Genomic DNA, 23728 nt, shown 5'->3' on the forward strand with positions numbered 1-23728 from the left:
TTTGGAACCAAAATTTTTTTTTCTGACGGAGTTATAAGGGTTAAAAGTTGACCAGCAATTTCTCATTTTTACAACACCATTTTTTTTTAGGGACCACATCTCATTTGAAGTCACTTTGAGGTGTCTATATGATAGAAAATACCCAAGTGTGACACCATTCTAAAAACTGCACCCCTCAAGGTACTCAAAACCACTCTGAAGAAGTTTATTAACCCTTCAGGTGTTTCACAGGAATTTTTGGAATGTTTAAATAAAAATGAACATTTAACTTTTTTTCACACAAAATTTATTTCAGATCCAATTTGTTTTATTTTACCAAGGGTAACAGGAGAAAATAGACCCCAAAAGTTGTTGTACAATTTGTCCTGAGTACGCTGATACCCCATATGTGGGGGTAACCCACTGTTTGGGCACATGGCAGAGCTCGGAAGGAAAGGAGCGCCATTTGACTTTTCAATGCAAAATTGACTGGAATTGAGATGGGACGCATGTTGCATTTGGAGAGCCCCTAATGTGCCTAAACATTGAAACCCCCCACAAGTGACACCATTTTGGAAAGTAGACCCCCTAAGGAACTTATCTAGATGTGTGGTGAGCACTTTGACCCAACAAGTGCTTCACAGACGTTTATAATGCGGAGCCGTAAAAATAAAAAATCATATTTTTTCACAAAAATGATCTTTTCGCCCCCAATTTTTTATTTTCCCAAGGGTAGGAGAAGAAATTGGACCCCAAAAATTGTTGTGCAATTTGTCCTGAGTACGCTGATACCCCATATGTGGGTGTAAACCATTGTTTGGGCGCAGGGCAGAGCTCGGAAGGGAAGGAGCGCCATTTGACTTTTCAATGCAAAATTGACTGGAATTGAGATGGGACGCCATGTTGCGTTTGGAGAGCCCCTGATGTGCCTAAACATTGAAACCCCCCACAAGTGACACCATTTTGGAAAGTAGACCCCCTAAGGAACTTATCTAGATGTGTGTTGAGCACTTTGACCCAACAAGGGCTTCACAGAAGTTTATAATGCAGAGCCGTAAAAATAAAAAAATCATATTTTTTCACAAAAATGATCTTTTCGCCCCCATTTTTTTTATTTCCCCAAGGGTAAGATTAGAAATTAGACCACAAAAGTTGTTGTGCAATTTGTCCTGAGTACGACGATGCCCCATATGTGGGGGTAAACCACTGTTTGGGCGCATAGCAGAGCTCGGAAGGGAAGGAGCGCTATTTTACTTTTCAATGCAAAATTGACTGGAATTAAGATGGGATGCCATGTTGCGTTTGGAGAGCCCCTGATGTGCCTAAACATTAAACCCCCCCACAAGTGACACCATTTTGGAAAGTAGACGCCATAAGGAACTTATCTAGATGTGTTTTTAGAGCTTTGAACCCCCAAGTGTTTCACTACAGTTTATAATGCAGAGCCGTGAAAATAAAAATTCTTTTTTTTTTCACAAAAATGATTTTTTAGCCCCCAGTTTTGTATTTTCACAAGGGTATCAGGATAAATTGGACCCCAAAAGTTGTTGTCCAATTTATCCTGAGTACGCTGATACCCAATATGTGGGGGGGAACCACTGTTTGGGCGCATGACAGAGCTCGGAAGGGAAGGAGCGCCATTTGGAATGCAGACTTAAATGGATTGGTCTGCAGGCGTCACGTTGCATTTGCAGAGCCCCTGATGTACCCAAACAGTACAAACCCCCCACAAGTGACCCCATATTGGAAACTAGACCCCCCAAGGAACTTATCTAGATGTGTTGTGAGAACTTTGAACCCCCAAGTGTTTCACTACAGTTCATAACGCAGAGCCGTGAAAATAAAAATTCTTTTTTTTTTTTCACAAAAATGATTTTTTAGCCCCCAGTTTTGTATTTTCACAAGGGTATCAGGATAAATTGGACCCAAAAAGTTGTTGTCCAATTTATCCTGAGTACGCTGATACCCAATATGTGGGGGGGAACCACTGTTTGGGCGCATGACAGAGCTCGGAAGGGAAGGAGCGCCATTTGGAATGCAGACTTAAATGGATTGGTCTGCAGGCGTCACGTTGCATTTGCAGAGCCCCTGATGTACCCAAACAGTACAAACCCCCCATAAGTGACCCCATATTGGAAACTAGACCCCCCAAGGAACTTATCTAGATGTGTTGTGAGAACTTTGAACCCCCAAGTGTTTCACTACAGTTCATAACGCAGAGCCGTGAAAATAAAAATTCTTTTTTTTTTTTCACAAAAATGATTTTTTAGCCCCCAGTTTTGTATTTTCACAAGGGTATCAGGATAAATTGGACCCCAAAAGTTGTTGTCCAATTTGTCCTGGGTACACTGATACCCAATATGTGGGGGGGAACCACTGTTTGGGCGCATGACAGAGCTCGGAAGGGAAGGAGCGCCATTTGGAATGCAGACTTAAATGGATTGGTCTGCAGGCGTCACGTTGCATTTGCAGAGCCCCTGATGTACCCAAACAGTACAAACCCCCCACAAGTGACCCCATATTGGAAACTAGACCCCCCAAGGAACTTATCTAGATGTGTTGTGAGAACTTTGAACCCCCAAGTGTTTCACTACAGTTTACAACGCAGAGCCGTGAAAATAAAAATTCTTTTTTTTTTCACAAAAATGATTTTTTAGCCCCCAGTTTTGTATTTTCACAAGGGTAGCAGGAGAAATTGGACCCCAAAAGTTGTTGTCCAATTTATCCTGAGTACGCTGATACCCAATATGTGGGGGGGAACCACTGTTTGGGCGCATGACAGAGCTCGGAAGGGAAGGAGCGCCATTTGGAATGCAGACTTAAATGGATTGGTCTGCAGGCGTCACGTTGCATTTGCAGAGCCCCTGATGTACCCAAACAGTACAAACCCCCCATAAGTGACCCCATATTGGAAACTAGACCCCCCAAGGAACTTATCTAGATGTGTTGTGAGAACTTTGAACCCCCAAGTGTTTCACTACAGTTCATAACGCAGAGCCGTGAAAATAAAAATTCTTTTTTTTTTTTTCACAAAAATGATTTTTTAGCCCCCAGTTTTGTATTTTCACAAGGGTATCAGGATAAATTGGACCCCAAAAGTTGTTGTCCAATTTGTCCTGGGTACACTGATACCCAATATGTGGGGGGGAACCACTGTTTGGGCGCATGACAGAGCTCGGAAGGGAAGGAGCGCCATTTGGAATGCAGACTTAAATGGATTGGTCTGCAGGCGTCACGTTGCATTTGCAGAGCCCCTGATGTACCCAAACAGTACAAACCCCCCACAAGTGACCCCATATTGGAAACTAGACCCCCCAAGGAACTTATCTAGATGTGTTGTGAGAACTTTGAACCCCCAAGTGTTTCACTACAGTTTATAACGCAGAGCCGTGAAAATAAAAATTCTTTTTTTTTTCACAAAAATGATTTTTTAGCCCCCAGTTTTGTATTTTCACAAGGGTAGCAGGAGAAATTGGACCCCAAAAGTTGTTGTCCAATTTGTCCTGAGTACGCTGATACCCAATATGTGGGGGGGAACCACTGTTTGGGCGCATGACAGAGCTCGGAAGGGAAGGAGCGCCATTTGGAATGCAGACTTAAATGGATTGGTCTGCAGGCGTCACGTTGCATTTGCAGAGCCCCTGATGTACCCAAACAGTACAAACCCCCCACAAGTGACCCCATATTGGAAACTAGACCCCCCAAGGAACTTATCTAGATGTGTTGTGAGAACTTTGAACCCCCAAGTGTTTCACTACAGTTTATAACGCAGAGCCGTGAAAATAAAAATTCTTTTTTTTTTCACAAAAATGATTTTTTAGCCCCCAGTTTTGTATTTTCACAAGGGTATCAGGATAAATTGGACCCCAAAAGTTGTTGTCCAGTTTGTCCTGAGTACGCTGATACCCCATATGTTGGGGTAAACCCCTGTTTGGGCACACGGGAGAGCTCTGAAGGGAAGGAGCACTGTTTTCCTTTTTCAACGCAGAATTGGCTGGAATTGAGATCGGATGCCATGTCCCGTTTGGAGAGCCCCTGATGTGCCTAAACAGTGGAAACCCCCCAATTATAACTGATACCCTAATCCAAACACACCCCTTACTCTAATCCCAACAGTAACCCTAACCACACCCCTAACCCAGACACACCCAACCCTATTCCCAACCGTAAATGTAATCCAAACCCTAACCCTATCTTTAGCCCCAACCCTAACCCTAGCCCCAACCCTAACTGTAGCCCCAACCCTAGCCCCAACCCTAACGGGAAAATGGAAATAAATACATTTTTTTTAATTTTTTTATTTTTCCCTAACTAAGGGGGTGATAAAGGGGGGTTTGATTTACTTTTATAGCGGGTTTTTTAGCGGATTTTTATGATTGGCAGCCGTCACACACTGAAAGACGCTTTTTATTGCAAAAAATATTTTTTGCGTTACCACATTTTGAGAGCTATAATTTTTCCATATTTTGGTACATAGAGTCATGTGAGGTCTTGTTTTTTGCGGGACGAGTTGACGTTTTTGTTGGTAACATTTTCAGACACGTGACATTTTTTGATCGCTTTTTATTCCGATTTTTGTGAGGCAGAGTGATCAAAAACCAGCTATTCATGAATTTCTTTTGGGGGAGGCGTTTATACCGTTCCACGTTTGGTAAAATTGATAAAGCAGTTTTATTCGTCGGGTCAGTACGATTACAGCGATATCTCATTTATATCATTTTTTTATGTTTTGGCGCTTTTATACGATAAAAACTATTTTATAGAAAAAATTATTATTTTGGTATTGCTTTATTCTCAGGACTATAACTTTTTTATTTTTTTGCTGATGATGCTGTATGGCGGCTTGATTTTTGCGGGACAAGATGACGTTTGCAGCGGTACCATGGTTATTTATATCTGTCTTTTTGATCGCGTGTTGTTCCACTTTTTTGTTCGGCGGTATGGTAATAAAGCGTTGTTTTTTGCCTCGTTTTTTTTTTCTTACGGTGTTTACTGAAGGGCTTAACTAGTGGGCCAGTTTTATAGGTCGGGTCGTTACGGACGCGGCAATACTAAATATGTGTACTTTTATTGTTTTTTTTATTTTATTTAGATAAAGAAATGTATTTATGGGAATAATATATATATTTTTTTTTCATTATTTTGGAATATTTTTTTTTTATTTTTTTTTACACATTTGGAAATTTTTTTTTTTACTTTTTTACTTTGCCCCAGGGGGGGACAATACAGATCGGTGATCTGTCAGTTTGCATAGCACTCTGACAGATCACCGATCTGAGGAAAGTGCAGGCTGCTTCACAGTGCCTGCTCTGAGCAGGCTTCTGTGAAGCCACCTCCCTCCCTGCAGGACCCGGATCCGCGGCCATCTTGGATCCGGGTCTGGAGCAGGCAGGGAGGGAGGTAAGACCCTCGCAGCAACGCGATCACATCGCGTTGCTGCGGGGGGCTCAGGGAAGCCCGCAGGGAGCCCCCTCCCTGCGCGATGCTTCCCTGCACCGCCGGCACATCGCGATCATGTTTGATCGCGATGTGCCGGGGGTTAATGTGCCGGGGGCGGTCCGTGACCGCTCCTGGCACATAGTGCCGGATGTCAGCTGCGATAGGCAGCTGACACCCGGCCGCGATCGGCCGCGCTCCCCCCGTGAGTGCGGCCGATCGCGTATGACGTACTATCCCGTCACCAGGAATTAAGTCCCAGGTCACCTTGACGGGATAGTACGTCAAACGGGATTAAGGGGTTAAGCAGCGGGTGTTCCCGGTTTAGGTCTCCTCTGGACTCAGTCTCTTGCCTGGCATCGTTGTATCCAGTCCTATAAGGTCTCCTCCTGATTCCTTTCCGTCTGTCTCATGCAAGAAAAGCTAAGTCCGTTTTGAATACTTTGGATCATTTGCATTTTTCAGTGTTTTTGTCCAGCTTGCTTAATATGTGATTTTCTAGCTCGCTGGAAGCTCTAGGGTGCTGATATTCTCCCTCCGCACCGTCAGTCGGTGTGGGGGTTCTTGAAATATTCAGCGTGGATGTTTTTGCAGGGTTTTCTGCTGACCGCATAGTTCACTATCTATTTTCTGCCTATCTAGACTAGTGGGCCTCACTTTGCTGAATCTAGTTCATCTCTACGTTTGTGTTTTCCTCTTGCCTCACCGTTATTATTTGTTGGGGGCTATCTATATCTTTGGGGTTCAATTTCTCTGGAGGCAAGTGAAGTCTTATTTTCCCTCTAGGGGTAGTCAGTTCTCTGGCTGGCTCGAGACGTCTAGAATCAACGTAGGCACGTTCACCGGCTACTTCTAGTTGTTGTGTTAGGATCAGTTATGCGGTTAGCCCAGTTTCCACCTCCCTAGAGCAGTTCTTTTGTTTATGTTGACCTTGCCGGAATTCCAGAGATCCTCTACCACTGGGATCATAACAGGCGTCCTCCAATGGGTGAGGATGCCTTAAGAATCAGAGGCCTCTAGGCTATTGGCCAGAGACACTTTAGGGAGGTGCACACAGACTGAAAAAGAAACCGGAGTTGCTGGCGCCGCCCCTTATGCACACAGACAAAAAGTGTACACAGAACAAGTGGCCATGAAGCACACAGCATGGAGCTGGCAGTAGACAGATCTCACAGCATGGCACAGGTTGAGTGAGTTGATATATCAAGCAGGTAGGGGATGGAAGGCCATGCAGTGATGCCGGCAGGGTTGTTACGTCCCACAGTATATGCCCGGTGCTGCCGTATGGGTCATCCCATAGTATATGCCCCGGAGTACGCAGCGTCCCGCAGGTTATAACTTGGCGCTACCATATGCAGCGTCCAGCAGGATATACCCCGGGCGTTGACGTATCCGGTCTCAGTATATGTGGGCGGGATCTGTTCCATGTGTGATGTTTCCTCCCCTTCTGGGTGTTTGCAGAAGGATAATGAAGCTTAGGCTCACAGTGCAGACACATTACTGGTAACTGCAAGTGGCAGCACAGATTACGGTACTCGCTGCTGTGCTGCTCATTGGTCCTACAGAGATCTGAGAAGAGCAGTCATCATCATGGCTCAGCAGTCCGATCCCAGTAATTACACAGCTCAACAGACCGTATCATACGTTAGGATTAGATACATGGTTCTATGGACTGTATCACACGATTAGTTACTTGGCTCAGCGAACAAATACAGTGAACTGAGCGGAGCAGTCGTGTCTTTGGGGTTGCAGCACTTGGATCACAGTAATTACCAGTGAGCGCTCTCCCGTCCGGGCACCAGTGCTGCAATGCTGATTTCATACAGTGAGCGCCGCACCTCTGAGCCTCGCACCTCAAAGCCCTCACATTTGAGCCCCGCACCTCGGAACTCCTCCTCTGAGCCCAGCACCTAGGAGCCTGTACCTGAGCCCCTCATATTTGAGCCTGCACCTCGGAGCCCATCCCCTGAGCCCAGCACCTAGGAGCCTGCACCTCTGAGCCCCTCACATTTGAGCCCCATACCTTGGAGCTCCTCTCCTGAGCCCAGCACCTAGGAGCCTGTCACATTTGAGCCCTGCACCTCGGAGCCCCTCACATTTGAGCCTGCACCTCGGAGCCCATCCCGAGCTCAGCACCTCTGAGCCCTCACATTTGAGCCCCGCACCTCGGAGCTCCTCCTCTGAGCCCAGTACCTAGGAGCCTGCACCTCTGAGCCCCTCACATTTGAGCCTGCACCTCGGAGCAATTCCACGAATTGTCTTGTACTTCTGTTTTCAGGGTGTGTGGGATCAGCGAGGGCCTCTACACTTTCCAGACGCACCAAGGACAGCACATCTATGAGCGCGTGCACACGGCCGTTCTGGCTCTGGCCGAGCAGCACAAGAGTCTCCTCCTCGAGATGGAAAAGAACTCCAGAGTGAGTATCAGCCCTCTCTTCAGCAGCAGCCTTCCGGCTTGGCGTGCTGTCACCACCTTATGTTTCTCCTCAGCTTCTACACAAGGAAGCAGAGAATGTGCCTCACCCAGGAGCCAGCGCCTCCATGCTGCCCCGCAGCGCCTACTGGCACCACATCACCAGCGGCCACAGCAGCACAGAGTCTTCCAGCAGCCGTAAGTAAGCAGTACAGTCCACGTAAGCACGGGCAGATCTACGACTGCTCCTTGTCTGATGACCATTTCTTTTACAGGACCTCACAGTGGAAGAGATTCTGATCCCATCACAAGGAGGCCATTTCCTCGGAAACTGCCCACATCCGCCTCACAGTGACCAAACCTGCCTCCATGTGGCATTCCAGGACTATGGTGACAAGGGATGGCACGCTGCCACGGCGGGGGGGAGGGCAGGTGGAGAAAACCAATTTTGCACTATAAACGTAAAGCTAAACCGTTTGCAGTACTGTGGTCTATTCAGCGACACTAGGACCCAAAGTAATCAAGGGTTTTACTACAGTATGGGGGTACATGTGTGTGGGGTCAGTTAATAGTGAGGACGTCATTCTGAATCTCGTGACTCAGCTGTGTCTGGAGGTCACTCAGCTTCCTCTTCAGGCCGGACAGTGCAGACAGGACGATGGTCTCTGGCCGGAGCGATCCGCAGGACTCCACGTTATAGTAGAACCTGGGGGAGGGGAGCAGAGAACACGTGGTCGGCGCGAGGTCACGTCTGCACATGGAGAAGGAGCAGCTGGACTTACCGTTCTGGCTTTCCATTAGGGTCATATGGAGCCTGCGCCTCCTCTTCGTCTATTTCAGAGTATTCACTTTTTGGCCTGGAAACAGAAAACGAAAATTCTGAAAGAAACGCAGAGAGAGGAGTAACGAGTGACAGGCAGCTCCAATTTAGACCCATCGGCACCGATCCTGACACGGCGGCAGCCACAGAACTGCCACCTACAAAGCTCCTCCAGCAAAAACCCCCGGCTGCATCCTACCATTCCTCCGGCTTGGGGTAGACTGTGTGCCTCAGTGCGTTGTCCGGGTCATATTCGAATGCCACTCCCGCTGTGGGGTTCCACTTGGCATGTTCTTTTCCGAAGCCCTTCTTGGCATAAGCTCGTAGACGCAGCTCTTGTCCCTTCCGTAACTTCACCAGGAGAATATCTGCCAGAAGACAATGTGATCACGTGTCTGCAGATGGCTGTGCCGTCCTCTCACAGCACCACAGGCTGCACCTGGTAATCGACAAGGTCACTCACCGTCCTGCTCCACATAATCATTGGGGTCGTTATCTCTGCTCCGAGACGTCACCTGAACAAACGAGAGAAAAGGGTTCTGCTGATTTCATGTCAGGATCACTACAGATGTGAGTGGTGGCAGAGGACAAGTATCGTGGCAGAGGACAAGTATTGCGGCATGAACGGGGATTGTAGCAGAGGACGGGTAGCACTGGGACAGTGGAAGATGGGATCATGGTGGTGGCAGTGTCCTGACTGCAGGTAAATAGCTGCAATCGGATTGGATAGCGCAAGGTTACCACAGCGGGTATGAGGACAGTACATGACTGCATGTCGGGGAATCAGTGAGTCACAAATACCTGAAGCCTTCTGCCACGACACTGACCCTTCCCAGCCACGATACGGACTTCCCAGCCACGACGCTGACCCCTCCCCGCCACGACGCTGACCCTTCCCCGCCACGACGCTGACCCTTCCCCGCCACGACGCTGACCCTTCCATGACGCTGACCCGCCACTGACCCTTCCCCGCCACGACGCTGACCCTTCCCCGCCACGACGCTGACCCTTCCCCGCCACGACGCCGACCCTTCCCCGCCACGACGCCGACCCTTCCCCGCCACGACGCCGACCCTTCCCCGCCACGACACTGACCCTTCCCAGCAACCACGCTGACCCTTCTCAGCAACCACGCTGACCCTTCCCAGCAACCACGCTGACCCTTCCCAGCAACCACGCTGACCCTTCCCAGCCACGGCACTGACCGGAATCACCCTGTGATTGTTGGAGATGAGGTCACGAGAGGTCACATGACGGGTCTGATCTTCATTGCACCGCACGTCCAGAGTGAACTCCACCGAGCATTCAGCACAGAACTCATCGCACGTACAGTCCTGCATGGGCAAATCCTGAGAGTAACAGCGGAAAGCGCGTGGGGAAAAGCACACAGAAAAGTACTGGAGGAGAGGAGTCCCGGGGAAAAGATGGGAAAGCACAAAGCGAGGCAGAGAGGGAATGCATGGGAGGGAAGGGGCAGTCACAGGACACCCACCCTGGAGTACTGCAGCTTGTCCACAATGTCATCACTGGTCAGAGGTACGAGCCCTGTGGATGAAACCAACAGACGGGTCACCAGGGCCCAGGACACCATAATCGCAGCCCGTCGCCCACTCTCACTCACCAACTCTGTGTGCAATGAATTCATCATGGAGGACGGAGGAGTTGGCATCTATTTGCACCCAGTCAATGGCTGCAAGAAACATCAGATTAATGGGGGAAAAACGCAATCCACTCTGATACGACACCGGTAAAGGCAGGACGCTGCGCCCACAATGGACGGGACCCCACTCACAGGTCACAGCAGATATCAGGACAGTGGCCCCAAGCAATTGAGGGAGTGGACACCGCTACAATTATGGAGGCAGCCGTGCACCCCGAATATCACATGCAGGCTGCTGAACAATGTAGTGACTTGATGTTTTCACACCAATTCTCCAGATTCTCCCAAGAGTTGGCGTGGCACAGGGGCGCACCGGTACAGATCGTCTAATTCATGACAGGTTGTAGCAAAAATTATACTGAAAATCTTACTCCAAAACTCATCAGAGACCCATCATGTGCCACAGCCCCACACAGCTAGCGCTAGGTCACATGACATCACTCACCAATCGTAGGCACCTCTGCGATAAACACACGGCGGATGGAGTTGGCGATCCTGCAAGAGATGAATAATAACATCACAAAGAGATAGGGGGCATATAAATATATGGGACAGTCAGGAGATAAGTATGTGCCCCCCACATCCACCTCCGGGGGCTTCTGTGTCCTCATCTACATCCATAGACATTAATAAGGAGAAAGTATGTGCCCCCACATCCACCTCCGGGGGCTTCTCTGTCCTCATCTACATCCATAGACATTAATATGGAGAAAGTATGTGCCCCCCACATCCACCTCCGGGAGCTTTTGTGTCATCTACATCCATAGATATTAATATGGAGAAAGTATGTGCCCCCCCCACATCCACCTCCGGAGGCTTCTGTGTCATCTACATCCATAGACATATGGATAAAGTATGTGCCCTCCACCTCCGGGGGCTTCTCTGTCCTCATCTACATCCATAGACATTAATATGGAGAAAGTATGTGCCCCCCACATCCTCCTTCGGGGGCTTCTCTGTCCTCATCTACATCCATAGACATTAATATGGAGGAAAGTATTTGCCCCCCACATCCACCTCCGGGGGCTTCTGTGTCCTCATCTACATCCATAGACATTAATATGGAGGAAAGTATGTGCCCCCCACATCCACCTTCGGGGGCTTCTGTGTCATCAACATCCATAGACATTAATATGGGGGAAAGTATGTGCCCCCCACATCCACCTCCGGGGGCTTCTCTGTCCTCATCTACATCCATAGACATTAATATGGAGAAAAGTATGTGCCCCCCACATCCATCTCCGGGGGCTTCTCTGTCCTCATCTACATCCATAGACATTAATATGGAGAAAAGTATGTGCCCCCCTCATCCTCCTCCAGGGGCTTCTCTGTCCTCATCTACATCCATAGACATTAATATGGAGAAAAGTATGTGCCCCCCACATCCACCTCTGGGGCTTCTCTGTCCTCATCTCCATCCATAGACATTAATATGGAGAAAGTATGTGCCCCCCACATCCACCTCCGGGGGCTTCTGTGTCCTCATCTACATCCATAGACATTAATATGGAGGAAAGTATGTGCCCCCCACATCCACCTCAGGGGGCTTCTCTGTCCTCATCTACATCCATAGACATTAATATGGAGAAAAGTATGTGCCCCCCACATCCACCTCCGGGGCTTCTCTGTACTCATCTCCATCCATAGACATTAATATGGAGAAAGTATGTGCCCCCCATATCCACCTCCGGGGGCTTCTGTGTCCTCATCTACATCCATAGACATTAATATGGAGGAAAGTATGTGCACCCCCACATCCACCTCCGGAGGCTTCTGTGTCCTCATCTACATGCATAGACATTAATATGGAGAAAGTATGTGCCCCCCACATTCACCTCCGGAGGCTTCTGTGTCATCTACATCCATAGACATTAATATGGAGAAAGTATTTGCCCCCCACATCCTCCTCCGGGGGCTTCTCTGTCCTCATCTACATCCATAGACATTAATATGGAGAAAAGTATGTGCCCCCCACATCCACCTCCGGGGGGGGGGTTTCTCTGTCCTCATCTACATCCATAAACATTAATATGGAGGAAAGTATGTGCCCCCCACATCCACCTCCGGGGGCTTCTCTGTCCTCATCTACATCCATAGACATTAATATGGAGAAAGTATGTGCCCCCCACATCCACCTCCGGAGGCTTCTCTGTCCTCATCTACATCCATAAACATTAATATGGAGAAAGTATGTGCCCCCACATCCACCTCCGGGGGCTTCATTGTCCTTATCTACATCCATAGACATTAATATGGAGAAAGTATGTGCCCCCCACATCCACCTCCGGGGGCTTCTCTGTCCTCATCTACATCCATAGACATTAATATGGAGGAAAGTATGTGCCCCCCACATCCACCTCAGGGGGCTTCTCTGTCCTCATCTACATCCATAGACATTAATATGGAGAAAAGTATGTGCCCCCCACATCCACCTCCGGGGCTTCTCTGTACTCATCTCCATCCATAGACATTAATATGGAGAAAGTATGTGCCCCCCATATCCACCTCCGGGGGCTTCTCTGTCCTCATCTACATCCATAGACATTAATATGGAGAAAGTATGTGCCCCCCATATCCACCTCCGGGGGCTTCTGTGTCCTCATCTACATCCATAGACATTAATATGGAGAAAGTATGTGCCCCCCACATTCACCTCCGGAGGCTTCTGTGTCATCTACATCCATAGACATTAATATGCAGAAAGTATGTGCCCCCCACATCCTCCTCCGGGGGCTTCTCTGTCCTCATCTACATCCATAGACATTAATATGGAGAAAAGTATGTGCCCCCCCACATCCACCTCCGGGGCTCCTCTGTCCTCATCTATATCCATAAACATTAATATGGAGAAAGTATGTGCCCCCCACATCCTCCTCCGGGGGCTTCTCTGTCCTCATCTACATCCATAGACATTAATATGGAGAAAAGTATGTGCCCCCCACATCCACCTCCGGGGGGGGTTTCTCTGTCCTCATCTACATCCATAAACATTAATATGGAGGAAAGTATGTGCCCCCCACATCCACCTCCGGGGGCTTCTCTGTCCTCATCTACATCCATAGACATTAATATGGAGAAAGTATGTGCCCCCCCACATCCACCTCCGGAGGCTTCTCTGTCCTCATCTACATCCATAAACATTAATATGGAGAAAGTATGTGCCCCCCACATCCACCTCCGGGGGCTTCTCTGTCCTCATCTACATCCATAGACATTAACCCCTTAAGCCCCGAGGGTGGTTTGCACGTTAATGACCGGGCCAATTTTTACAATTCTGACCACTGTCCCTTTATGAGGTTATAACTCTGGAACGCTTCAACGGATCTTGGCGATTCTGACACTGTTTTCTCGTGACATATTTTACTTCATGATAGTGGTAAAATTTATTTGATATAACTTGCGTTTATTTGTGAAAAAAATGGAAATTTGGTGAAAATTTTGAAAATTTCGCAATTTTCCAACTTTGAATTTTTATGCCCTTAAATCACAGAGATATGTCACACAAAATACTTAATAAGTAACATTTCCCACATGTCTACTTTACATCAGCACAATTTTGGAACCAAAATTTTTTTATGTTAGGGAGTTATAAGGGTTAAAAGTTGACCAGCAATTTCTCATTTTTACAACACCATTTTTTTTTTAGGGACCACTTCTCATTTGAAGTCATTTTGAGGGGTCTATATGATAGAAAATACCCAAGTGTGACACCATTCTAAAAACTGCACCCCTCAAGGTGCTCAAAACCACATTCAAGAAGTTTATTAACCCTTCAGATGTTTCACAGGAATTTTTGTAATGTTTAAATAAAAATGAACATTTAACTTTTTTTTACACAAAATTTATTTCAGCTCCAATTTGTCTTATTTTACCAAGGGTAACAGGAGAAAATGGACCCCAAAAGTTGTTGTACAATTTGTCCTGAGTACGCTGATAACCCATATGTGGGGGTAAACCACTGTTTGGGCGCATGGCAGAGCTCGGAAGGAAAGGAGCGCCATTTTACTTTTCAATGCAAAATTGACTGGAATTGAGATGGGACGCCATGTTGCGTTTGGAGAGCCCCTGATGTGCGTAAACATTGAAACCCCCCACAAGTGACACCATTTTGGAAAGTAGACCCCCTAAGGAACTTATCTAGATGTGTGGTGAGCACTTTGACCCACCAAGTGCTTCACAGAAGTTTATAATGCAGAGCCGTAAAAATAAAAAATCATATTTTTTCACAAAAATGATCTTTTCGCCCCCAATTTTTTATTTTCCCAAGGGTAAGAGAAGAAATTGGACCCCAAAAGTTGTTGTGCAATTTGTCCTGAGTACGCTGATACCCCATATGTGGGGGTAACGACTGTTTGGGCGCATGGCAGAGCTCGGAAGGGCAGGAGCGCCGTTTGACTTTTTCAATGCAAAATTGACTGGAATTGAGATGGGACACCATGTCGCATTTGGAGAGCCCCTGATGTGCCTAAACATTAAAATCCCCCACAAGTGACACCATTTTGGAAAGTAGACCCCTTAAGGAACTTATCTAGATGTGTTTTGAGAGCTTTGAATCCCCAAGTGTTTCACTACAGTTTATAACGCAGAGCCGTGAAAATAAAAAATATTTTTTTTTCCACAAAAATTATTAGCCCCCAGTTTTGTATTTTCCCAAGGGTAACAGGAGCAATTGGACCCCAAAAGTTGTTGTCCAATTTGTCCTGAGTACGCTGATACCCCGTATGTGGGGGGGAACCACTGTTTGGGCGCATGGCAGAGCTCGGAAGGGAAGGAGCGCCATTTGGAATGCAGACTTAGATGGATTGGTCTGCAGGCGTCACATTGCATTTGTAGAGCCCCTGATGTACCCAAACAGTAGAAACCCCCCACAAGTGACCCCATATTGGAAACTAGACCTCCCTAGGAACTTATCTAGATATGTTGTGAGAACTTTGAACCCCCAAGTGTTTCACTACAGTTTACAACGCAGAGCCGTGAAAATAAAAAATCTTTTTTTTTCCCACAAAAATGATTTTTAGCCCCCCAAATTTTTATTTTCCCAAGGATAACAAGAGAACTTGGACCCCAAAAGTTGTTGTCCAATTTGTCCCGAGTACGCTGATACCCCATATGTTGGGGTAAACCCCTGTTTGGGCGCACGGGAGAGCTCGGAAGGGAAGGTGCACTGTTTTACTTTTTCAACGCAGAATTGGCTGGAATTGAGATTGGACGCCATGTCGCGTTTGGAGAGCCCCTGATGTGCCTGAACAGTGGAAACTCCCCAATTCTACCTGAAACCGTAATCCAAACACACCCCTAACCCTAATCCCAACGGTAACCCTAACCACACCCCTAACCCTGACACACCCCTAACCCTAATCCCAACCGTAAATGTAATCCAAACCCTAACCCTAACTTTTGCCCCAACCTCAACCCTAACTTTAGCCCCAACCCTAACTTTAGCTCCAACCCTAGCCCTAATCCTAATGGGAAAATGGAAATAAATACATTTTTTTAATTTTATTATTTTTCCCTAACTAAGGGGGAGATGAAGGGGGGTTTGATTTACTTTTATAGCGTTTTTTTATATCGGATTTTTACGATTGGCAGGTGTCACACACTAAAAGATGCTTTTTATAGCAAAAAAGTTTTTGCGTCTCCACATTTTGAGACCTATAATTTTTCCATATTTTGGTCCACAGAGTTATGTGAGGTCTTGTTATTTGCGGGACGAGTTGACGTTTTTATTGGTAACATTTTCGGGCACGTGACATTTTTTGATCGCTTTTTATTCCGATTTTTGTGAGGCAGAATGACCAAAAACCAGCTATTCATGAATTTCTTTTGGGGGAGGCGTTTATACCGTTCCACGTTTGGTAAAATTGATAAAGCAGTTTTATTCGTCGGGTCAGTACGATTACAGCGATATCTCATTTTTAATCATTTTTTATGTTTTGGCGCTTTTATACGATAAAAGCTATTTTATAGAAAAAATAATTATTTTGGCATCGCTTTATTCTGAGGACTATAACTTTTTAATTTTTTTCCTTATGATGCTGTATGGCGGCTTGTTTTTTGCGGGACAAGATGACGTTTTCAGCGGTACCATGGTTATTTATATCCATCTTTTTGATCGCGTGTTATTCCACTTTTTGTTCAGCTGTATGATAATAAAGCGTTGTTTTTTGGCTCTTTTTTTTTTTTTTCTTACGGTGTTCACTGAAGGGGTTAACTAGTGGGACAGTTTTATAGGTTGGGTCGTTACGGACGCGGCGATACTAAATATGTGTACTTTTATTGTTTTTTTTTTTTTATTTAGATAAAGAAATGTATTTATGGGAATACATTTTTTTTTTCTTTATTTAGGAATTTTTTTTTTTTTTTTACACATGTGTAATATTTTTTTTTTAACTTTTTTACTTTGTCCCAGGGGGGGACATCACAGATCGCTGTCAGCACTCTGGCAGATCAGCGATCTGACTGACAGGGCTGCAGGCTTACCAGCGCCTGCTGTGGACCCGGAAGTACTCCCTGCAGTACCCGGATGCAGCCCCGCGCCCATTTTGGATCCGGGGACTGCAGGGAGGAGACGCTCGGTACAAGGTGAGTACATCGCTTTGTACCGATCGTCTCAGGGAAGCACGCAGGGAGCCCCCTCCCTGCGCGATGCTTCCCTGTACCGCCTGTACACTGCGGTCATGTTTGATCTTACACATAAACCCAGACTCATAGTGAAAGGTAGCCAAGGAATATATCCCGGCCCCTCTATTTACAACTCCCAATACATTGTATACAGAAAACAGGAGAACAACGGGAGCGTTTAATAGAAGTTGTACAAAATTTGATCGAGAAAATACAATAAAAAACACACACTTAAAAAAACACCAATTAAAGACACCATAAGGTAACCTCAATACCCATAGCCGTGCTGGCACAATTTCCGCCAGCACAGGATTATATAGCGTTGTAATACACAAGTAAATGATCTATAACCACCAAAGAAACCCCCCAGAAACAAAATGGGGCTGTTTAGCCATCAATTTTACCCCATGTATCACAGTAATGCCTAATCTGGCTTATCCATATGGGTCAGGCTAGAGTACAGCCCAAAGGGGAGGTTGGTATACGTTGGATACGCCTGGCCTCCCACTTTATAGAGCAAATAGACAATATCCGTCAGGAAATCCGCTCCCAATCACCAAGTTCAGTGACTCCCATCCCTCCCTGCATCTCCCCTTGCTCACTCTCCAATTTGATCCCATCACAGAAGAAGTCTCCAGGCTCCTCTTTTCTTCTCGTCCGACTACATGCACTACCGACCCCATTCCCTCTCATCTCCTCCAGTCTCTCTCTCCAGTTGTCACAACTCACCTAACTACAATCTTTAATCTCTCCCTCTCCTCTGGCATTTTCCCCTCCTCTTTCAAACACTCTATCATAACTCCATTACTAAAGAAACCCACCCTCGACCCATCCTGCACAAATAACTACAGACAGGTCTCCAACCTCCTCCTTCATCTCTAAACTCTTGGAGCGCCTAGTCTACTCCCGCCTTACCCGTTACCTCTCCATTCACTCCCTCCTAGACCCTTCACAGTCTGGCTTCCGCCCCCTACATTCGACAGAAACTGCAATCATCAAAGTGACCAACGACCTTCTGACAGCAAAATGTAATGGTGACCACTCTGCTCATTCTTCTTGATCTTTCTGCAGCTTTCGACACTGTTGACCACCCTCTCCTACTCTCTAGGCTCCAGTCACTAGGCATTAAGGACACTGCTCTCTCCTGGTTCTCCTCCAACCTTTCTGACCGCTCCTTCAGTGTTCTGTTCTCTGGCTCCACTTCCTCTCACTGTCGGGGTACCTCAGGGCTCAGTCCTTGGCCCCCTTCTCTTCTCCCTCTACATGGCCCCAATTGGACAGACCATCAGCAGATTTGGCTTTCAGTACCATCTTTATGCTGATGACACACAACTATACACATCATCTCCTGACCTTACTCCGCTGTACTACAGAACACCAGTGACTGTCCGCATCTCCAACATCATGTCCGCTCTCTATCTGAAACTCAACCTCTCCAAAACTGAATTTCTTCTGCTCCCGCCATCTACTAATCTCCCTAAACCTGACGTTTCCCTCTCCATGGGTGGCACCATAATAACACTCCGGCAGCAGGCGCGCTGTCTGTGTGTTATATTTGACTCCGATCTCTCCTTCACCTCCCATATACAATCTCTTGCCCACTCGTGCCGCTTACACCTAAAGAACATCTCTAGAATCCGCCCTTTTCTCACTATGGAAACAACAAAAACCCTCAGTCGCCCTGATCCACTCCCGCCTGGACTACTGCAATGCTCTATTAATTGGCCTCCCCCTCACGCGATTTTCCCCTCTCCAGTCCATCCTTAATGCAGCAGCCAGGGTTGTCCATCTGGCTAATCGTTACTCGGACGTGTCCGCTCTTCGCCAGTCGTTACACTGGCTGCCCATTCATTACAGGATACAATTCAAAGTACTTGTTCTCACCCACAAAGCTCTCCACAGTGCGGCTCCCCCTTACATCTCCTCCCTCATTTCTGTCTATCGGCCTAACCGACCACTGTGCTCTGCAAGTGACTTTCGACTAACCTCTGCACTAATCCGTACCTCCCACTCCCGACTCCAAGACTTCTCCCGTGCTGCGCCAATCCTCTGGAATGCTCTACCCCAAGATATTAGGACCATCCACAATTTACATAGTTTTAGGTGCTCCCTCAAAACACATTTGTTCAGAGCGGCCTATCACGTTCACTAATCAAAGCCATTTTATGTTTGTGTGTGTGTAGCCCATTCACTACTTCCACCTATCCCCCACCCCCTGAAGATGGCTGGACCATCATTGTAAATACATCTGTCACGATCCATGTTTGGATCTGTGGCAGATCTGGTTTCCCTCTTATTTAAACCTTTTTTCCTTTCTGGTCATTGGGGGTTAATGCAGTTTTCTCCCCCCGGTGGCCGCTGGTGTTATTGCATTGCATTGCTGCTGGGTCAGCTGATGTTTGTGACCACTCCCACCATCCTTTATAAGGTCACCTGGTGCATCAGCTGACTGTTGGTTATACAGGTCCTTCTGGAGATCAACCTCGCAGTAGCAGCTCCCTGGTGTCAGACAAGTCTGGTGTTTGGAGCTCTGTTGCTGTACAATCTGCGTTGTGGAGTCAGCAGCGGTGTGCACAAGCTAAGTTCTGAGTTTTGTTGCTTTGTAGTTTGTGCATTCACCTTTTGGTATTGTGTTCCCCTCACTCTCATATTGTTTATTCCTGTTTATTGCTTTGTGGTGCTGTCTACACTGTTCACCTCCTGGGGTGGGGGTTTAGTTCAGGGTTTATCAGGAGACAGGGACAGGTCGGTGACTTGGGCCTCCCTACCTTCAAGGGTACCCCCAAGTTAAGGAAAGACAGGGCTTTCCTTAGCCTGAGGGGCAGTTCAGGGGCCCAGATTCCTCATCTTCTGTTTCTGCCCAGTGACAACATCATTGTAAATACACACCTGTGCTTTGTATTTCCCCACCTCATTGTAGATTGTAAGCTCTCACGAGCAGGGTCGTCTTATTTAGCTTTAATTATTGTATTGTTAACGTTGTTACCTATGACTGTTGTGTTTGAAACTGTTAAACTGTAAAGCGCTGCGGAATATGTTGGCGCTATATAAATAAAGATTATTATTATTATTTATTATTATTGTGCCTCTCTGTAGGTTACGGGACTTGTGAGCCTCTTGTGGGAGCGGCAGGCCTTCTTCATCTCAGGGGGCTCCACACCACAGAGGACAGCACACTCCGCCCGGTCTCCACACCACAGAGGACGGCACTCTCTGCCCGGTCTATACACCACAGAGGACAGCACTCTCTGCCCGGTCTCCTCACCACAGAGGACGGCACTCTCTGCCCGGTCTCCTCACCACAGAGGACGGCACGCTCCGCCCGGTCTATACACCACAGAGGACGGCACTCTCCGCCCGGTCTCCACACCACAGAGGACGGCACGCTCCGCCCGGTCTCCACACCACAGAGGACGGCACTCTCTGCCCGGTCTATACACCACAGAGGACAGCACTCTCTGCCCGGTCTCCTCACCACAGAGGACGGCACTCTCTGCCCGGTCTCCTCACCACAGAGGACGGCACGCTCCGCCCGGTCTATACACCACAGAGGACGGCACGCTCCGCCCGGTCTCCACACCACAGAGGACGGCACGCTCCGCCCGGTCTCCACACCACAGAGGACAGTAAGCTCCGCCCGGTCTCCACACCACAGAGGACGGCACGCTCCGCCCGGTCTATACACCACAGAGGACGGCACGCTCCGCCCGGTCTATACACCACAGAGGACAGCACGCTCCGCCCGGTCTATACACCACAGAGGACGGCACGCTCCGCCCGGTCTCCTCACCACAGAGGACGGCACGCTCCGCCCGGTCTATACACCACAGAGGACAGCACGCTCCGCCCGGTCTATACACCACAGAGGACGGCACGCTCCGCCCGGTCTCCACACCACAGAGGACGGCACGCTCCGCCCGGTCTATACACCACAGAGGACGGCACGCTCCGCCCGGTCTATACACCACAGAGGACGGAACGCTCCGCCCGGTCTATACACCACAGAGGACAGCACGCTCCGCCCGGTCTATACACCACAGAGGACGGCACGCTCCGCCCGGTCTCCTCACCACAGAGGACGGCACGCTCCGCCCGGTCTATACACCACAGAGGACGGCACGCTCCGCCCGGTCTATACACCACAGAGGACAGCACGCTCCGCCCGGTCTATACACCACAGAGGACGGCACGCTCCGCCCGGTCTATACACCACAGAGGACGGCACGCTCCGCCCGGTCTCCACACCACAGAGGACGGCACGCTCCGCCCGGTCTCCTCACCACAGAGGACGGCACGCTCCGCCCGGTCTCCTCACCACAGAGGACGGCACGCTCCGCCCGGTCTATACACCACAGAGGACGGCACGCTCCGCCCGGTCTATACACCACAGAGGACGGCACGCTCCGCCCGGTCTATACACCACAGAGGACGGCACGCTCCGCCCGGTCTCCTCACCACAGAGGACGGCACGCTCCGCCCGGTCTATACACCACAGAGGACGGAACGCTCCGCCCGGTCTATACACCACAGAGGACAGCACGCTCCGCCCGGTCTATACACCACAGAGGACGGCACGCTCCGCCCGGTCTATACACCACAGAGGACGGCACGCTCCGCCCGGTATCCACACCACAGAGGACGGCACGCTCCGCCCGGTCTCCTCACCACAGAGGACGGCACGCTCCGCCCGGTCTCCTCACCACAGAGGACGGCACGCTCCGCCCGGTCTATACACCACAGAGGACGGCACGCTCCGCCCGGTCTATACACCACAGAGGACGGCACGCTCCGCCCGGTATCCACACCACAGAGGACGGCACGCTCCGCCCGGTCTCCTCACCACAGAGGACGGCACGCTCCGCCCGGTCTCCTCACCACAGAGGACGGCACGCTCCGCCCGGTCTATACACCACAGAGGACGGCACGCTCCGCCCGGTCTATACACCACAGAGGACGGCACGCTCCGCCCGGTCTATACACCACAGAGGACGGCACGCTCCGCCCGGTCTATACACCACAGAGGACGGCACGCTCCGCCCGGTCTCCTCACCACAGAGGACGGCACGCTCCGCCCGGTCTCCACACCACAGAGGACGGCACGCTCCGCCCGGTCTCCACACCACAGAGGACGGCACGCTCCGCCCGGTCTATACACCACAGAGGACAGTAAGCTCCGCCCGGTCTCCACACCACAGAGGACGGCACGCTCCGCCCGGTCTCCTCACCACAGAGGACGGCACGCTCCGCCCGGTCTATACACCACAGAGGACGGCACGCTCCGCCCGGTCTATACACCACAGAGGACAGTAAGCTCCGCCCCCGGTCTTCACACCACAGAGGACGGCACGTTCCGCCCGGTCTATACACCACAGAGGACGGCACGCTCCGCCCGGTCTATACACCACAGAGGACGGCACGCTCCGCCCGGTCTATACACCACAGAGGACGGCACGCTCCGCCCGGTCTCCTCACCACAGAGGACGGCACGCTCCGCCCGGTCTCCTCACCACAGAGGACGGCACGCTCCGCCCGGTCTATACACCACAGAGGACGGCACGCTCCGCCCGGTCTCCACACCACAGAGGACGGCACGCTCCGCCCGGTCTATACACCACAGAGGACAGTAAGCTCCGCCCGGTCTCCACACCACAGAGGACGGCACGCTCCGCCCGGTCTCCTCACCACAGAGGACGGCACGCTCCGCCCGGTCTATACACCACAGAGGACGGCACGCTCCGCCCGGTCTATACACCACAGAGGACAGCACGCTCCGCCCGGTCTATACACCACAGAGGACGGCACGCTCCGCCCGGTCTATACACCACAGAGGACGGCACGCTCCGCCCGGTCTCCTCACCACAGAGGACGGCACGCTCCGCCCGGTCTATACACCACAGAGGACGGCACGCTCCGCCCGGTCTATACACCACAGAGGACAGCACGCTCCGCCCGGTCTATACACCACAGAGGACGGCACGCTCCGCCCGGTCTATACACCACAGAGGACGGCACGCTCCGCCCGGTCTCCTCACCACAGAGGACGGCACGCTCCGCCCGGTCTATACACCACAGAGGACGGCACGCTCCGCCCGGTCTATACACCACAGAGGACAGCACGCTCCGCCCGGTCTATACACCACAGAGGACGGCACGCTCCGCCCGGTCTCCTCACCACAGAGGACGGCACGCTCCGCCCGGTCTATACACCACAGAGGACGGCACGCTCCGCCCGGTCTATACACCACAGAGGACAGCACGCTCCGCCCGGTCTATACACCACAGAGGACGGCACGCTCCGCCCGGTCTATACACCACAGAGGACGGCACGCTCCGCCCGGTCTCCTCACCACAGAGGACGGCACGCTCCGCCCGGTCTCCTCACCACAGAGGATGGCACGCTCCGCCCGGTCTATACACCACAGAGGACAGTAAGCTCCGCCCCCGGTCTTCACACCACAGAGGACGGCACGTTCCGCCCGGTCTATACACCACAGAGGACGGCACGCTCCGCCCGGTCTCCTCACCACAGAGGACGGCACGCTCCGCCCGGTCTCCTCACCACAGAGGACGGCACGCTCCGCCCGGTCTCCGCGGTGTGAGATCAGTTAACCCTTGCAGGCCCGCCACACACTAATCACTCACGCCAGATCCGTGTTCTCCACCACAAACTTCACGTTCTCGTCCGTGAGATCCGTGATGCGGACGGTCGGTTGATTGGCGTACGGCATGTTGTCAGGAGAAGCAGCAACCGGAAGTGAGGGCCATAGAGAGGAGGCACAGGAAAGAGCGCCGAGGGGAG

At 49.9% G+C, this 23728-nt stretch overlaps 2 protein-coding genes across 3 annotated transcripts in view; one reads left to right on the forward strand and one right to left on the reverse strand.

The window, feature by feature from the left end:
* Positions 1-8305, forward strand: part of DOK4 (docking protein 4) — a 50345-nt gene extending 42040 nt beyond the window's left edge. The window contains exons 6-8 of one of the 2 annotated variants that reach the window (XM_077289019.1): positions 7694-7832; positions 7906-8026; positions 8104-8304. In XM_077289019.1, coding sequence (XP_077145134.1) covers positions 7694-7832; positions 7906-8026; positions 8104-8183 — 340 coding nt within the window. In that variant the 3' untranslated portion in view covers positions 8184-8304. Of the gene's footprint in view, positions 1-7693; positions 7833-7905; positions 8027-8103 lie in introns of both variants that reach the window. The other variant, XM_077289020.1, reaches the window with a different exon arrangement.
* A 34-nt stretch (positions 8306-8339) lies between these two features.
* On the reverse strand, positions 8340-23701 carry POLR2C (RNA polymerase II subunit C). Its single transcript, XM_077289024.1, has 9 exons — positions 23572-23701; positions 10754-10803; positions 10270-10338; positions 10141-10193; positions 9854-9982; positions 9112-9163; positions 8848-9016; positions 8611-8685; positions 8340-8534 (listed from the first exon to the last, which is right to left on the reverse strand). The coding sequence occupies exons 1-9, from the start codon at positions 23655-23657 to the stop codon at positions 8390-8392; spliced, it is 828 nt and encodes a 275-aa protein (XP_077145139.1). The 5' UTR covers positions 23658-23701; the 3' UTR covers positions 8340-8389.
* Between the last annotated feature and the right edge of the window lie 27 nt (positions 23702-23728).

The sequence above is a fragment of the Ranitomeya variabilis genome, chromosome 2, assembly GCF_051348905.1.
Source record: "Ranitomeya variabilis isolate aRanVar5 chromosome 2, aRanVar5.hap1, whole genome shotgun sequence".
In the NCBI taxonomy this organism is placed as follows: domain Eukaryota; kingdom Metazoa; phylum Chordata; class Amphibia; order Anura; family Dendrobatidae; genus Ranitomeya; species Ranitomeya variabilis.

Excerpts from the sequence above, each read along its gene's own strand:
- POLR2C (XM_077289024.1), bottom strand. The coding sequence starts at position 23,657 with ATGCCGTACGCCAATCAACCGACCGTCCGCATCACGGATCTCACGGAC. Across the intron at positions 10,339-10,753 it reads CGCAGAGGTGCCTACGATTG|CCATTGACTGGGTGCAAATA; the intron begins GTGAGTGATGTC and ends TGTTTCTTGCAG. Across the intron at positions 10,194-10,269 it reads ATTCATTGCACACAGAGTTG|GGCTCGTACCTCTGACCAGT; the intron begins GTGAGTGAGAGT and ends TTTCATCCACAG.